A 15,811-nucleotide genomic window follows, 5' to 3' on the forward strand; every position below is an offset into this window, starting at 1 on the left:
TTATACTGTTCTGTAATGTTTTCCTTTGACAATTGTGCCACTGGTTTCAAAGTTGTTGCTGCTGTAGACTGCAGAAAAATAGGGGGCACTTTGAGAATACATTCATGATACCCCTAGATTGCAGCACCCTTCGAGACTTACAATTGTTGTATATGGGCACAGGAAGATTGAGCATATGCGTTAAAGATATTTTGTTGCTATATTGATGGACGCGGATCTGGAACCCAATGGAAAGCTTGCTAATTGCACAGTATACATTGATTCCCGGAGGATATAGACATGTTACATAGAACTAAGGGACAATACCTCGTTAGTTGTGAAGCATACAGTCAGTACCTAGCAGCACAATTAGAAATGTGCATTTTACACATTCAGTGGAGCGGCAGAGGGAGCTGATGCACGAGTTCCCCCATGCAGTCATACAAGTAAAATGTCAGCGTCATGCACAGGAACCTCGCCTTTCCTATTTTGCAGTATTTGGTCTACTGTGGCCAAAGCTCCAATCAGCTACCAACCACCTTACAAACAACATCTCTATTGTAGCAGGGCCACCTGAAAGATGAGGTATACATTGTGGGGTCCAGTTGAGACCAACAGATAACAGAAGACATGATGTAATAAGGTGGTGGGTGGGTGCATGCAATTGACACAGTCCTAGACAGTGCAATTTGAAGATGATGATTTAAACACAATGACATAAAAAAATTATACCTATTTATAACTTAAAAAAACCGTTTGGTTAACACCAGAAAATCAATTGGGGCCCAAATCTAGAGGTTGCAAGGCCCAGAACTTACCAAAAGAGAAAAAGCCACCACTGACTTTTAGGAAGTACAAGCCAAAGCAAGCACTAAGCAATGACCCATTTCAGATACAGCCCGCTTGGCCACCCACCTCAATCACCTCTCATTTGGCGCCAGGCCTCTGGATAGTTCCGCTGTTCCCGGGGAGCAAATGCTACAAGGCAATTTGGGGAAATCCCAGATATCTTTTTTTTGATGAAGTGTTTGCTCAGTATAGAATGGGAGAGGCACAATATTTTCAAATGTTCCTAAAGGGAAAGCTACAATAAAAATACATGTTTTAAAAAAAGGTTTTTAAAATTAAAAAACACCTCTTGCAGACCTAAATGTGTTGTTGCTGGCATTTCACCAAAATCACTGGTTCACCGAAGAGGTATGAAATGCCCTTTAAACTGCTTGCATCAGAGGAAATAAAAGCACATGACTTATGAACCCAACTACAACACATGAAACTTGAACCCTGACGATCAACACACCAAGATGGCAGAAAACTTACAATATCTGTCAAACGAATAACTTCAAAATCATATATGCGAAGACAGAAGAAGCCCTGGACCAATGTCACCTCCCAACAGCCCATTTAACATTTGATCATTTGAGACATGCACAAAAGATCGAGGCCATTAGAGAAACTTACGATTGCACCTTTTTTGCACAAATCTCAGCTTGCAAGCAGTCCGATAGGTTGAAAGGCGTATCACATCAAAATTCTGAGCCCCTTCAAAAGAAAAATACAAGCATTAGCTCAGTCCATTCAACACTTTATAGTGAAGTTTAATTCCAGCTCCTGCACGAGATCAGAAGAAGGGCCGGGCCATGGGATTTAGAATGAGTAGCAACCCTAATCAATAAGGTACTGACAGTGAAAGCAAACACAAAGATAGCCTCCTAAGATTTTACTTCACACAGCTCATATAGGCATGGCTTAAACGCTTCTATTGGCTCATGCTGGCGTTGGCATATACTGCAGTGACACTGTGTGTGTTTGGAGACTATGGCATTGTGCTGTGGGTTCGTTGGCTAGGAAGACACAGTGACCCCAAGGCTTCATAAGGTACGTTTATTGGTCCACTGGCACACTAGGTGAGTAACACAAATAGGTTCCAGGACAGTAGCACATGCACACCTTCCAGCTCCTATGTGTAACTGCCACCTTTAGACGCCCCCCCCCCAGCAGTTGACACACAACTCATTCTACCATGGCCTCACCACATTCCAGTGCACCTCAGAACATTCCACATGCATAGTACTTGCAACCCCGGAGCAAGATTTCTACCTACTACACATTGGAAAACCGTAAGAGGGTTATGCAAGATTTACAAGGATGCCATCCAAATGTTCCCCCATTCACACAAACTCCACTTCTGAAGGCGCCTTTATTCCCCTACTTTTGGAGAAGGGTGCTGGGCAATCCCTGCTCTCAGGAGTGTTTTATATCTAGGTCTGAGGCAGGGCACTCAACTGTGGTTTTACTACAGGTTGGAGGCATGCTGTGTTTCCCTTGGGTGATGTACATGGTGTTGCATGAACAGGTGATCATGCGTGCATAAACTGAATGCTTGGGTGTGGTGTGTCTGCATGCAGGGGCGTGGGCAGCAGCCACATGGAATGGCAGTGAATTCTGTGAGCTCTGGCACAAACCCAGCCAATCGGCCTAATTATCCTGACCGTGGGACAGGGCCATTGGGCTTAGGGGACAAGCAGGCGACACTGGTGGAGGCTGTAACAGCGAGACATTTTTTTCTGTGCAGTTCTTGGAGTTTCGTGTCAGCACTCTTATGCTCCTGGGACTTACAAATTGGCCAGAGCTAAGTCTAAGTGCGGCTCGGACTGTTTGCTATGGGCATGTTGGCAGTGCAGAGGTAACAAACCGTGGAAGACCCAAACATTGCAGCCTGTGGAGCCCTGAGAAGAATTCCCTTTGCAGACGCCTGACCTGGAATGGTGATCACTGCTGACTGGGTGGTGGCCTTTCTCTACCGATTGTCTTCCGGACACAAAGGGCTGCGGGCATCAGGAGAGAAGCGTTAAAGGGAAAGGGAGCATTTTGTTGCCTCCTTTTGATTGAGGAGCCAATAAATGAAAACCCACTGCAGTACATATTTGGCGATGGCCTTGCATTCCTATGGGAGTAAACTGCCACTCTCCAGGGTAATGGTGTGTATGCACTGCCTGCTGGAGCTGCTCGAGAAACTAGGCGAGTTGATCACCCTTTGCTTCCGCATGGCGGGGCAACAGAGCCCAAATTCCAGGACAATCCTGGCAAAACTGGGACGTCTGGTCCCCCAACCCTACCCCCTCCTGTGTATGTTGTACTTCATCTATGCTTAAGGCAATATGGCAGGCAGTACAGCCAGGTAAACCCCACAATCTAACAAAATAGACAACACTAGGGCATGCCGCTGGGGCGATGGAAATGGGCTGAGCGATCCCTCTGCATCATCTCATTTGAAGAAGCAGAAGGAGTCCACACTGAGACAAATGATGCAAGAAATAAGAGCCCAAGCTTTCCCTCGAGGGGGAGATCAGAGAACTGGGAGTGAGTCTTGCACATATTATGGTGGATCTGCAAAAAACTGCAGTTAAGACCTCGGCGGCAGAATCAAAGGATCTCTACCTTGGAAGACAATGTGCAGTAGCACCTGGAGCGTTCCACGTGCTGGATGGGACTACCATGTAGAGGAGGCGTCAAGTACCCCCACTCAAAGCTCCGCCCTCATGCTGCCTATATGTTGGGAGCTGGAAATTGCAACACGTGCAGTGCCAGTAAGGATGCCTGTACCACCGAGAATCATGGACACAAGGTATTCATTAAGAAAACCCTATATGCATTCACAAAGAAATAATGGCCTGTTGGACAAAGTCCCAGAAGAAGTGTGAAAATGAGTGAAAGAGAAGATTGGTGACGTCATGCTGAGCAGAAAATGACGCAGCTGGAAAAGATGCACGAGGCAGAAGAATATAGACATTCTATAAGCTCTGAAGAGAAGATGGTAAAGATGAGCAACATTTCGGGCTCGAGATGAAGATGCTTATGCTACAGAAACGCTGAAGAATACGTAAATCAGTTTACAGTTTACAGACCCAGTAACGCAAGTAGACAAAGTAATCTTAAGGCTGGCTACGTAGTGAATAGTTTTGCGCTGATGCACCAATGTATAAATACATAGGAATGTATAGAACCTGGATATTCCACAGTGCACTTTAAGCAAGGCTGAAACCCGTGATTGGAAAGAGTTTTTCAGTGTGGCATAGTTGGAAAATTACTGATGGCGAGAGAGAAATTCAAGAAACGCTTGGCTGGCCCAGCACCAAGAAGACGTGGCCACTGTGAGCCTGGGTGTCCATCCAGTAGTTACAGTGAGCGTGAGAAAGAAACAAACTTCTGTATGAAATGGAATGGAAAAACACTGAAGGCGTCAAGAGTTCATCATTTAATAGAATTAAATGCTGCAAAAGGCTTGAAAATGCAGTCTCCCAGTCACATGGTCAGATCAAAATAGACATTGGGTCGAGCTACACCGAAACCAAGACGATACTCACTTTATTTCTCAGGCGCAGAGAGCCTCTACAAGGCCACGTTCGAAGCCTAATTGACTGGCAGACTGCAAGAGTGATGATAGATGTGGGGCTAATTGGAAGGGGAGGCATGAGCACGCTGACCGTCCATGCACCTGGAATGGTAGCCTGCGTGCTGCGAGCGCGTGGAATTTTCCAGAAGGGTACAAAGGTGCCAAACCAATGGTAGGGGGCTATATATCAGAGAGCCCTATAGGTTGTTTAACCAATGAAGTGTCAAGTATTAGTATGACACGAAAGATGATTTGCACTTGGGATGGGCTTAGTTGCCCACCTGACAGTAGAGACCCAATCACAACCCCAGTCAGTATGGAACGTATACCTAGATGTTTCCTGTAATCCTATGACTTCCCCAAGTGGGTTTTTGCAGTATGCCACATAGTGTGACATCACTTATGACGGGTTTTGCCTTTAAAAGTTGTGTTTTTTTATGAAATGCTCCGAGAGAAATCGAGCGAACATGCGTTGATGTCCGTTGTAACTCCCTGTTTTAGACAACTGAAAATAAAACAGACTAACTTAGCCAATTTCCTGAGTCGGTTTGATTATTGATGTTTGAGTAACTTCTGCATCCCAATCCATCTCAAAATATTGCTACTTCCTCTTAAAGGGCCCTAGGTCACTGGGTTTACATGGTAGCAGAGAGATGATGGTTCGAGGTCCATCGACCCAGTAGGCTTTTAGGGGGCTTGGAAATATCGGATGTCCTCCGCCATTTAGCTGGAGGAACGTGAAGCTCTCTGTAGATAGTGGCCAGCAGTAAAAACGTGCAAGTCACTAAACAATAGGTGGGGCGGGTCCCTCTTTCACAGAATTCCCCTCCCTGTTTCTACAGACAGCTGAGCGGACCGAAGGCTGAAGTGGCTGGTTGAGGTGGTGACGATCCCGAGGGTCAGAAGCTGAAAGGCGAATGTGAGTAGAATGAGAGAGCTGGCAAACCATAATGTGTATTAAAGGGGGAAAGTGATAATGGGGAGTAAGTAACAGAGGGTTGGAGTGGCATTTGAGGTCATGACAAATAGCGTCAAGTAGAAGTATTTGGTTCTAGACGAGCAACGATCCACAAGGTAAGCCCAGAAGCCTACGTCAAGGACGTCTAGAGGGAGTTGTTTTAAAATCTTTAACGAATATATCGGAGACAAACAGATAGATCTGTTAAAGAAAACAATTCACACTCTGATCAGAGTCATTATTAGGGGCGAGAGTAGCCACGAGGAGCATTGGTGGAATTTATAAGTGGGCCGGTCAGTCAGTCTGTTTGTATATTGTATGTACTATATGTGATAAACAATGAAATGTCGAAGAGCGATAACCTATAGATTGTGGTAAAAGGCTGAGAATAGATTACTTATTTAGTTGATAACGGTATTGACTAAACTGGTAGACTGAAGTAAAGTGAGATAGAGGATTGGAGCTGCAACGATTGGTGCTCACTCATATTGTGTTATTTTTCTGAAAAAGTATTTTCTCTGTAAAACGACGGTAAGTATTGACAGTCGATTGTGACTTGTCATGATGGAAGATGTTACTCCACTCATGCACCTATGAAAACAGCTGCCAAAACATGCACCCAAGCTTAAACAATATAGTGCAGAATGGGTTAAGGGCACAGAAGCTAAAATGTTCATGCCATTGCCACAAGGGGGATCACTGGCAAAAGCAGTTTTGCAACACATGACCACATACCTGCACACAGCGTACATGGGCAAGAAGTTAGAAAAAAAGGTTAGCTAGCCTAGAGCTTTGGAAGATGTACCAGGAGGAACAGGAAGAGCCGCCTCCTGAAGACTGGATGCTTAACCAGTGTAAATACGGGGGTGTTGAGCCTCCTGCTCCCACACAGCGCCTGAAGGAAAATAGGATAGTATGAAAGATGAAGGAGTATATCCATTAAGAGAGCTTAAGGCAGCGGCAGGATATAGTAACCCGACGCATGAGCCGCCTGCTTATGGCAGTGACGAAGTCCGGAAAAAACTCAAGAAAGGGATGTGATCTCTAAAGTCCCACGGGACAAAGAGAGAGGTGAACGGCCGACTATGACTCTAGATATAGAATGGGAAATTAAGAGATGGAAATGAGAAAAAGACAAAGCTGACGAGATAGAGCTCATACAGAATGAATGGATGGGCAGTCAGATATTGCTGAAACTTGATGGAAAGAGCATTGAGGAAGTACGGCAAGGGGAAGATCAAGACGAACAGGGTAAAAAAGACAGGGAACGAGAGAAAAGATTGAAAGAAGATAAGGCTAAAAAGAAGAGTAGACTAAGACGAGAGCAACTGTATCAGGAAGAACAGTTAAGAAAAGGGGAAAGAGCGGAAGAACAAAGAAAATATGATAACAGGCAGAGAGTAATCGAAAAAAACAAGACAGGCTAGAAAAGAGAAGAGAAGAAGAGGAAGAGCATAAATGAAGAGAGAAAAGAATGCTTCTTCTTTGCCTCCGCTTTCTCTCCCCCTCTCCCCTGCTAAATTACTGAAACTGCACTGAATCTGCAACTGTGCTACTCACCGATCTCGGTCCTTGGCCCAGCCACTCTCCCCTGCACTGCCTCCCTGGCAACCCCTGCACTGCGGGACTGTCTCTGTATCCCTACAGCCCCCCTTCCCAGCACTTGTCTGCATTACCTTGCACTCGCCACCAGCTGGCCCTTATTATTTATCTTGTATTCTACTAATCCTGTACTTCACTTTCCCCTCTCCCTTTCCCCCTTGCACTTTTCCCTTCCCCTCTACCCTTGAACTTGCGCAATCTGAATGGCACCTGGCCTAGTAGGATCATTGTCTGTCTCCCCTTTGTTCCCCCTCCCTGCCTCGTCGCGCCTTGAAAGACTTGTGTATAGGCGTGTTACAAATGCCATATCATATCATATCATATCATATCTCATATAATATCAAAGACGCAGAGACGTAGAGGTGCGTAGGGCAAATGAGAGGAGAGACGCAAAAAGACAGGAGGAAGAGAGGGTCTGAGACGAAGCAAAGAACTGAAAGACATTTGATGAGCAGATGGAGCGAAAGAGAAGACGGAGAGCACACAACATTGATCGTATTGAAAAAGAGCTAAGAGAACCAAATCCAGTAGTAGCATGGGAAGAGAGAGGAGTTCTTCCCATCACAAGAACCGAAGCTAGGGCCCTCTCAAGTAACTCTAGAGGAGGATTTTACGATAGGAGATTTAGAAGATAAAATTGACAAAGTTTATCAAGAGATGAGGACAAAAGGTGAATAAAAAAATAAAGGGAAAGATAATCGATTTGAGATTTCCCAATTACGAGGTAAGGAGGGAAGCTCATTTAAGTTGAGAGCATAGAGATTTGTCTTTGGACGGGCTGACTCTGAACCGAGACCGGAAAGAGGACAGCCACACGAGTTGGGGACAAGACATGTCAGATGAAGACAGGGAAACCTTCCGTGGGTAGGAGGGAGCAGGTGCATGCAGTTCTGAGGGATGTTTTCCGACTGATAAAGAGGTTAGATGGTCAGATCTGGACCTACCTAAACCAAGTACGCCGGAGCTTAGGTCGACCTAAAGGGCGATCACATAGTGTAAGAGGGGATTCGACACCATAGTTGAACAGACTAAGGTTATTACCAGGAAGAAGGCAGTCGGGAACCATTGTCCCTACTATGGATAGGCAGACAATTGAAGCCGATTGCGATTTTGGAATTTCGCAGATTCCCTTGTTAGAAAAAGGAGGGGCCAGACCGCAGTATATTCTGTGGCCCTAAATGGATAAGGATAATTTAAGGTGCAAACTCGGGAGGATAGCTCAGGGGCAATGTGCTCGCCTTGGAAGCAAGACGCATTGAGCACCACAGGATCGATCCCTGGGTCCGCGTTTAGAATCCTCTGGGTATTAAGCGCATTATAAATAACCTATCATATCATAACTCGAGTTTAACTTTGGGTGCTGGAAAATGGATCTATGAATTAGAAAAACAGATGGGAGGAAACACATTAGCTATAGGGGACATTAAGGGTCTTCTAGCAGCTATCCTTGGGGAGAGGGCTGATGACATTTGGACGAGAGCAGGGTACGCAAGTGTCACAGCACAGAACACAGCGCACAATGGTGCACTGTTCAATGATTGTAGAGCGGCAGTCTGGAAAGTATAATGGCACGTAAGATGCAAGAAGGGGAGGATCCACTTGCTTACATCCAACATTTTCAAGAGCAGTGGTCTTTGGAAACTCGGTAGCCGTGGGGAAAATCTATACCTTTATTTTTTCATACATTATGTCAGGGATTGCCAGACCAGGAACAGGGACAGCTCAAGAAGCTGGTGGGCATGGAGGCAAATCCATGGCTGGAAATACAGTTGACCATTGCGCATCATTGCTGATTGTTGCAAGAGAAAAATTGAAAGAGAACTGTCGAAGTATGCTATAGAAGGGGTGATGTTGACTAGTGGTGCAGGGCCAGGAGCACAGCAAGTATCAGGTATTCCGCAGGTCAATAACCACTGCAGTTTGATCAAGGAGGGAATGGAGTTATGCCAAGAGGCAGAGAAGGCTTCCGTGGAAGAGGAGGCTTTCAGAATAATCAGGGAAACGTCCAGAGTAATCAAGGAGGTTTTCAGAATAACCAAGGCGGTAATCAAGGCATGCAGGATTGGCATGTTAGAAGATTCCCTCCTGTATGTTGGAAATGTGGAATGACGGGGCACATTGAGAGAACATGTGAGAGCCAAGGGTATGTACAGAATGTGCAATTCCCAAAAGGGAGGGGAGAGCTTATCCTCCAGCATATAGCCCACAAAGTAGGGACGGGTTCGCCCAATATCAGACAGTGTATCAAACACAGGTACTGCCAGCACAGCAGACTTTGCATGCACAGCAAGCGCCATTGAATCCACTGCAAGGGCGGTCACAGCACGCACCCATGCAGATACAGCAGAGCGCAAACACAGGACAGGTGTTAATTCCTAGGATAGGGCTGTCACTGTCACGGGTGGGAATCCTTTTACAGGTACGGGAATAACTATGTACCCACAATAGGACAGTTCACTGGGTGACTTGATGTGTTCAGAACTATCTGTAACGCCTAATCCTCAAGCGTAACCAAGGGTTGACGTCACGGTAGGAGGCAAATCCTTTTTTATTTTTAGAAGACACTGGGGCGACTGGCTCCTGTATAAGAGAGGGAAAGTTTTCATTCTCGGGTAATGCCATCAATGCTCAAGGGTTCTCAGGAGCTACGAGTAGAGTTCCTTTTACTGAGAAATTGCCAGTCTCTATAGGAGAATGTGACATGCCTGTTCCATTGTTGTATTCAAAACAGACACCAGTTAATATTCTGGGTAGAGATTTGATGACGAAGCTAAATATGACAATCTCCTTCACTGATGAACACATAGTGTGTTCAACGCCCGGAATACATTATTTAAATGTGTGCAAATTTATCATGGCATTTACAGGAAAAATAGCTAGGCGAGGAGCACCACTAGAGCCAGAAGTCTTTCACTATGGGGTATGCATTTTGTTAACATGGCTACCCGGTTTAGTGGGCAAGGTTATGAGAATACCTGATGAATTCTTGTTGAGGCCACAGATTCCCATGGATGGAGAGGAGGACAGATGTTTCCCTAAGAGCTACAGGCAGCTGTAGTGCGAGGGGAGTTGGCCATGCTAGAAGAGTTTGATTTTGATGATGATGGCAGACCATGGAGAACAGTGATTGCTATTGGGGAAGGATACCGATTGACTGATGTTACTGACAAGGATATGTTTAAAGATGACCCATCAGATGACAAAGTAGTGTTTGAAATGAGCATTTCATATTGGATCAGGACAGAGAAATGAGAGATCCCACAGAAAATGATGATTGTGCCGCAGCGTCCTGCATTTTTTGATGAGGATATGGAAAAAGTGCTAACTTCTTTATGGACTACGGGCCCCTATGACATAGGCCTATTAAAAGGGGTGGGAGAAGTCAAGATTAAGCTGAAGCCAGGAACAATTTTACATTGAGCAAGGCAGTACCCTATGTCTCGAGAATCAGATGAGGGAATTTTTAAGACTAGATCAGCCATGATGTATCAGGGCATCTTAGTGACGTCAGAGTCACCATGCAATACCGAAGTGTACCTTATCAAAAAATCTAAAGGGGGGTTGTGGCGTTTAATTCAAGAAATGAGGCCGATTAACCAGATTGTAGAGGCAGAGTTTCTTCTAGTTCCAAATCTAGTTCCAAATCCGGCGGCTGAAAAGCACACATTTGCCCCAGGGGTACTGCGAGTCACCATCAATTTTTAATAGGGTCTTGCAGATGGACTTTAGCAATATTGATTTGCCAAGTGTTGTGCTGCTATACATAGATGACATTTTGGTCTGCAGCACATCGGAAGAAGAGTGCAGACGAGACTCGATTCAGCTAATGATTATGTTGGCAGAGAAAGGATACAAAGTGGACAAAGAGAAATTGCAGTACTGCCCAGAAGTGGTGTTGTACATAGGGAAGTATCTCACACGAAGGAAAGAAAGTTACACGTGAGAGAGCTGAGGCAATTTTGAATACAGCAAAACCACACATGATAAAACAAATGCAACAGTTTTTAGGACTATGCAATTATGTTCGAGCATGGTTATTTGATTATAGTTCTTACACAAGGGCATTGTTGCCAGCTCTGAAAAAGGCACAGGTGAATCAGGAAAGAATTGAACGGACTGAGGAAATGGAGGAGGGGTTTGATGAATTAAAAAAGGCAATATGCACAGCGCCAGTTTTGGGAATCCCCAATTATTCTGAGGAGTTATTTTTATTCTCGCAAACGAATGGAACAGTTATGACAGCAGTACTTACGCAGAGAACTACGTTGGGATACAAGCCTTTGGCATATTACAGTGGGATTTTGGACCCAGTAATGAGGGGGTCACTTCCCTTGCGAACAATCGTTGTCAGCCGCCACGTTCGCTATTGAGAAGTCATAGCAATGGGGTGTTGCATTACGTTATTTGTTGAGCATGCTTTATTTGCTGTTTCGGAGAAACCTAAAAGGTACACTGACATCTCAAAGAGCCTCTGCTTATGAGGTGGTAATATCGAATCCGGCGATCAAAATAGTCAGGTGTAAAATGGTGAACCCTGCCATGTTTGTAGGTGAAACACTGGCAGAGGATGAACAAGTGCATGATTGTTCTAATTATGAGGAATTCTATGACGAAATCCTGAGAGTGAATTTAAATGCTCTAGCAGCAGGGAAGATTCTTTTTATTGGCGGTTTTTCGAGGATCGATCAAAGTGAGGGAGAAAGACATTCATGTGCCGCTGTGTTAAAACACAAGGCTAATGGGGAATTTGAAGTAATGGCGAGTGCAATACTACCGTCTCACTTTTCAGCACAGGCTGCCGAATTAGTGGCTCGGATTGTCGCGCTTGAGAAACACTCAGACCAGGAAGTAACAGTGTACATTGACTCCACCTACATGACGTCAACCGTGCACGCAGGGCTAGCACGTTGGTAAAGGAAGGGCTACCTCTAAGCGCACGGCAGTCCAGTGCAACACACTGCTTTATTGGACAGGCTTATTCAAGCACTACAACTCCCAGTAGCCATCACAATAGTTAAGTGTGCAGCGCACCTTAAGAGAACAGACTTTATTTTGCGCTGAAACCAAGCCACGGACGAAGAGTCAAAAAGGGTTGCATATTCTTCTGGCATAATGAGTTTTGATACACCTGATGTGAAATAGAAAATTGTTGTGATGATTGTTGTGAATGAAAGTTTTAATCACTTATCTAGGACACAACTCATGTAAATTCAGGGTGAAGCCCCACAGCAAGAGAAAGAGCTTTGGACAAGGAGGGGGTGTTCTTTATTCCATTCTGAGGCACTGTGGTGACAAGACAGCACTGGTAAACTGGTGATGCCTGTAGCCTTATTAAGGGTGGCGTTAGAACAGCTACACAACCCTGCACATGTCACTAGGCAGAGCCTCGCAGCAACAATTGCGGAGGACTAGTTCATACTGAACCTGTTAGAACGTTTTGCTTTTCATGTAGTAAATTGTGAGGATTAAGTTAAAAACCCTCTGCATTGTCCACAAGGCCTTCTGGGGCCTGGGACGTCAATACCTTCAAACTCTCTCTCTTTCTAAATATCTTCCTTCTCAAGCTCTTCGCTCATCCGCCTCCAACACCCTCAGGGTCAATCGCTTCTCCAAGCAGCAAGTTGGTGGTAGATCTCTTTCTTCTGCTGGGGCCTCCCTCTGGAATAGCCTCTCTGCCTCTCTGAAACTTGAGGAGAACCATCTCCGGTTCTGGGAAGCACCTCAAGATCTTCCTCTTTGCTTCTGCTTACTCTCCCCCTCTCCCTTGCTGATCTTGTGGCTGTCTCTGAAACTGCACTGGTTACCTGGCTACCCTCTGATCTGGGGCCCCAAGTCCCTTCCCCGCCAGTTGCACACCTGCACTGCCCTCCTGTCAACCCTTGCACTCAGGCTCTGTTTCTTTATCCCTACAGCCCTTACTAGCACTTGAAACACTTGTGTACAGGCGCGTTATGAATGCCATATCATAACATATATCATCGTATGTCAAAAGTTTACTGCTAGGCACACGCTGCGAACAGAGGAGTAATTCCTCGACCAAGTGGTCCTTTTCAGCATTTACATATTGATTATGTTGATATGCAGCAGGTCTGTAATGGATATAGGTATATGATAGTGGTGGTGTGCCCCGGCTCTAGGTGGATCGAGGACGGTCCATGCACACACCCTGACGCCACTTGCGCTGCAAGGTTTTAAGTCTGAGAATTATTTCCTAGATGGGGAATATGTGAGGTGCTGAGATCAGATAATGGGCCCTATTTTGTGAATGAGGTTTTTGAACAAATTAGCTTATTATTGAGCATTAAACACACGTTTTCTTCTGCTTATCACCTACAAGCGAATGAGATATGTGAGAGACTGAACTGTCTGCTCAAAGAGACGATAGTCAAATTGAAGCTAACACTGAAAAAGGGTGGCTGCATTGCCTGCCCCTTGCATTATATGCATTAAGAAATCAGCCTGGCTCAGACCACCACCTCACACCCCATGAATTAGTTACAAGGAGGCGAATGAGAACGACTAACTCTTTCATCGAGGACTAGGAGTGATTCCCAGACAACTGTAGAATTGTTAGAAGATGAGCTACGTGCGTACTTAACATGTAGGACGGTTAGTATCTCTGTCATTTCAGATCAAGTCAAGCGGACAGGGTGTCGGTCTCAGATCATACAGCAACCGCAATTCAAGAATTAACTGTACCTAGACTTTTTCCTGGAGATCAAGTGTTAATTAGAAATTTTACACGAAAGTGGCATAAGCCCCGTTTCAACTGCCCTTTCGTTGTGGATGATGTTACTCCATCAGCAGTTAAGGTCCTAGGCGACGAGCTTGGATACACCAAAGTCTACACTGGAGAGGGAAACATGTTTTCCATAGAACATATTGCAGGTCCAGAAAGTGAGCAAAGTCAACGACGAGTGGAGAGACGTCAATGGTGGAGCCTCATGTATTGGTGTATAATATATGCCTGCTCTACGTTTATCATTGTTTTTCTTATTCTGCTAATTCACACGGTATATTTCATTGATACAAAGAGAGCAGTGGTCCCTTTGATTCTTCCCACTCCAGTTACCTTGGCAGAGCTAGACATTGTGAGACAGCCAAGTCCTTATGTAATTGTCCCTAGTCCAGTTGTTCATGCAGAGGTGCCTATACATGTGACAAAAGACGGAAAGCTTCCCTTTGGAGGGAGATCTGTTTTTGATTTACTTTATGGTCAATATAGGGTAAATTATTTGGCAAGAATGAAACAGAGACCTAAGAGAAGTGCAAGGGAGGATGATCACGACTTGAATGATTATTTGGACAGTACATCCCATTTGTGGAACAATATGTGGCATCAGCACATGAAAGAGGTGGGAAAGAGAACCTCTGAGGAGGATTGCTATGTATGTGCACTCCTGCCTTATGCACTGGGGAAGTCCAAGATATTCATAGCTATTGAAATAGATGTTCAAACAGCTCATTGCCTCACTCACCTTGCACTCTGTCTTACAAAAGGTCAAATCTAGGGCAGCACAGCATCTTTGAGATGGGTAACAGAATGGTCAACACCTGATGAAGATGACTATGTGCAAGACATAAAGACAAGAACACACACCAGAAATCATGTGATAAGCTATGAACAGCCTGGTATGAAGGGAGGAGGAATCAAATGGGAAATCAACAGAAGACTCAAGTGTCAAGGGAAAACTTGTGAAGAGGTTCGAAGATGCAAAGAAAGAGGCCAAATGCAGATCTGGGAAACAGTGCTTTCTCCAGATGGATGGGAAGAGAGTGTGGTTATATGCAAAGCACATGCATCACATGGAGTGTACAAATCAACTGTAGAAAATGCATAAAGACTGTGCAAACCTTTATGGCCAAAGATTGCAAAGCATCTGACATGGGTCGAAGATAGAGGAGGTCCACTGCACATAGTGCCTTTGGCTAGTGCAGAACTATGCTTCAGAAACAAGGCACGAGAAAAGTTGGAGAAAATCAGCAATGTGGACGAATCTTTGATGTGCCAGGAATGAAGGATGGGACAGCAGTGAGAATGGAACACTATTGGGACTCTGGCTCCAGAGCTTACATGAAGCTGCCCAGGGATTGGGGAGGACTATGTTCTTGTCAGAGAGCACCAAAGTATTGACTGAAAAGGATACGGTACTCAAAAGGATACAGGTGGTAGGGTCTTCCGGATCCCTGTTCACACGATTTGATAGTTGTGAAGTCAAGTTTTGACCTTCCAAATGATACAACTCTCTGACTGATAAAACAGGCAGAGAGATGGATCACTGGAAAGGGCGTGGGTGAGGTATAGGAAGTCAGCCTAGAACAACATAAAGTATCATAAGAAACTGCCCCAAACTGAGTATGATAGAACAGAAAATGACATGAATGCACACACTGACCTTAAGTCTAGGGCAGAAGAATCCAGCAGAAGTCTCTTGAGGAAATCCAAAGGTAGAACAAACGACAAGGAAGGGAAGATTAGTAAGGGAGACTTATCCCGAACGGAACGAGGCTCACGCTAGCGTCCAAAGTACTGTTCACTGTCACCTTCCAATTATCCTTGAAAAGCTTCCTTCCCACGTAGAGAAAAGTATAGAAATGAATCAATCCCCCTGTTAATGTCACAGGTGCAGGAATTGGAAATATCGCCCTTTTTATGGTATAAACAAAGTACACGCGGTTCTGCACAGCCGCGAAGAAAATAGCGTGCGCGTGTGGAAATACACGCGATTTAGGATTCACGCAGTCCAGGCCAGCCGCGCTTGAAGACAACGTGTGCGTGTGGATTTACACGCGAGCAGGATTCACGCAGTCCAGGCCAGCAGCGCTTGAAGACAACGGGTGCGTGCGGATTTACACGCGAACAGGATTCATGCAGT

At 45.1% G+C, this 15,811-nt stretch overlaps 1 protein-coding gene across 7 annotated transcripts in view; it reads right to left on the reverse strand.

Moving 5' to 3' along the window:
* Positions 1-15,811, reverse strand: part of DTNB (dystrobrevin beta) — a 1,559,893-nt gene that overhangs the window by 1,226,389 nt on the left and 317,693 nt on the right. For 6 of the 7 annotated variants that reach the window (XM_069605562.1, XM_069605560.1, XM_069605561.1 and 3 more), the window contains one exon: positions 1,441-1,521. In XM_069605562.1, coding sequence (XP_069461663.1) covers positions 1,441-1,521 — 81 coding nt within the window. Of the gene's footprint in view, positions 1-1,440; positions 1,522-15,811 lie in introns of those variants that run through there. The other variant, XM_069605567.1, reaches the window with a different exon arrangement.

Source organism: Ambystoma mexicanum, chromosome 4p (assembly GCF_040938575.1).
Source record: "Ambystoma mexicanum isolate Mex_15411 chromosome 4p, UKY_AmexF1_1, whole genome shotgun sequence".
Lineage (NCBI taxonomy): Eukaryota > Metazoa > Chordata > Amphibia > Caudata > Ambystomatidae > Ambystoma > Ambystoma mexicanum.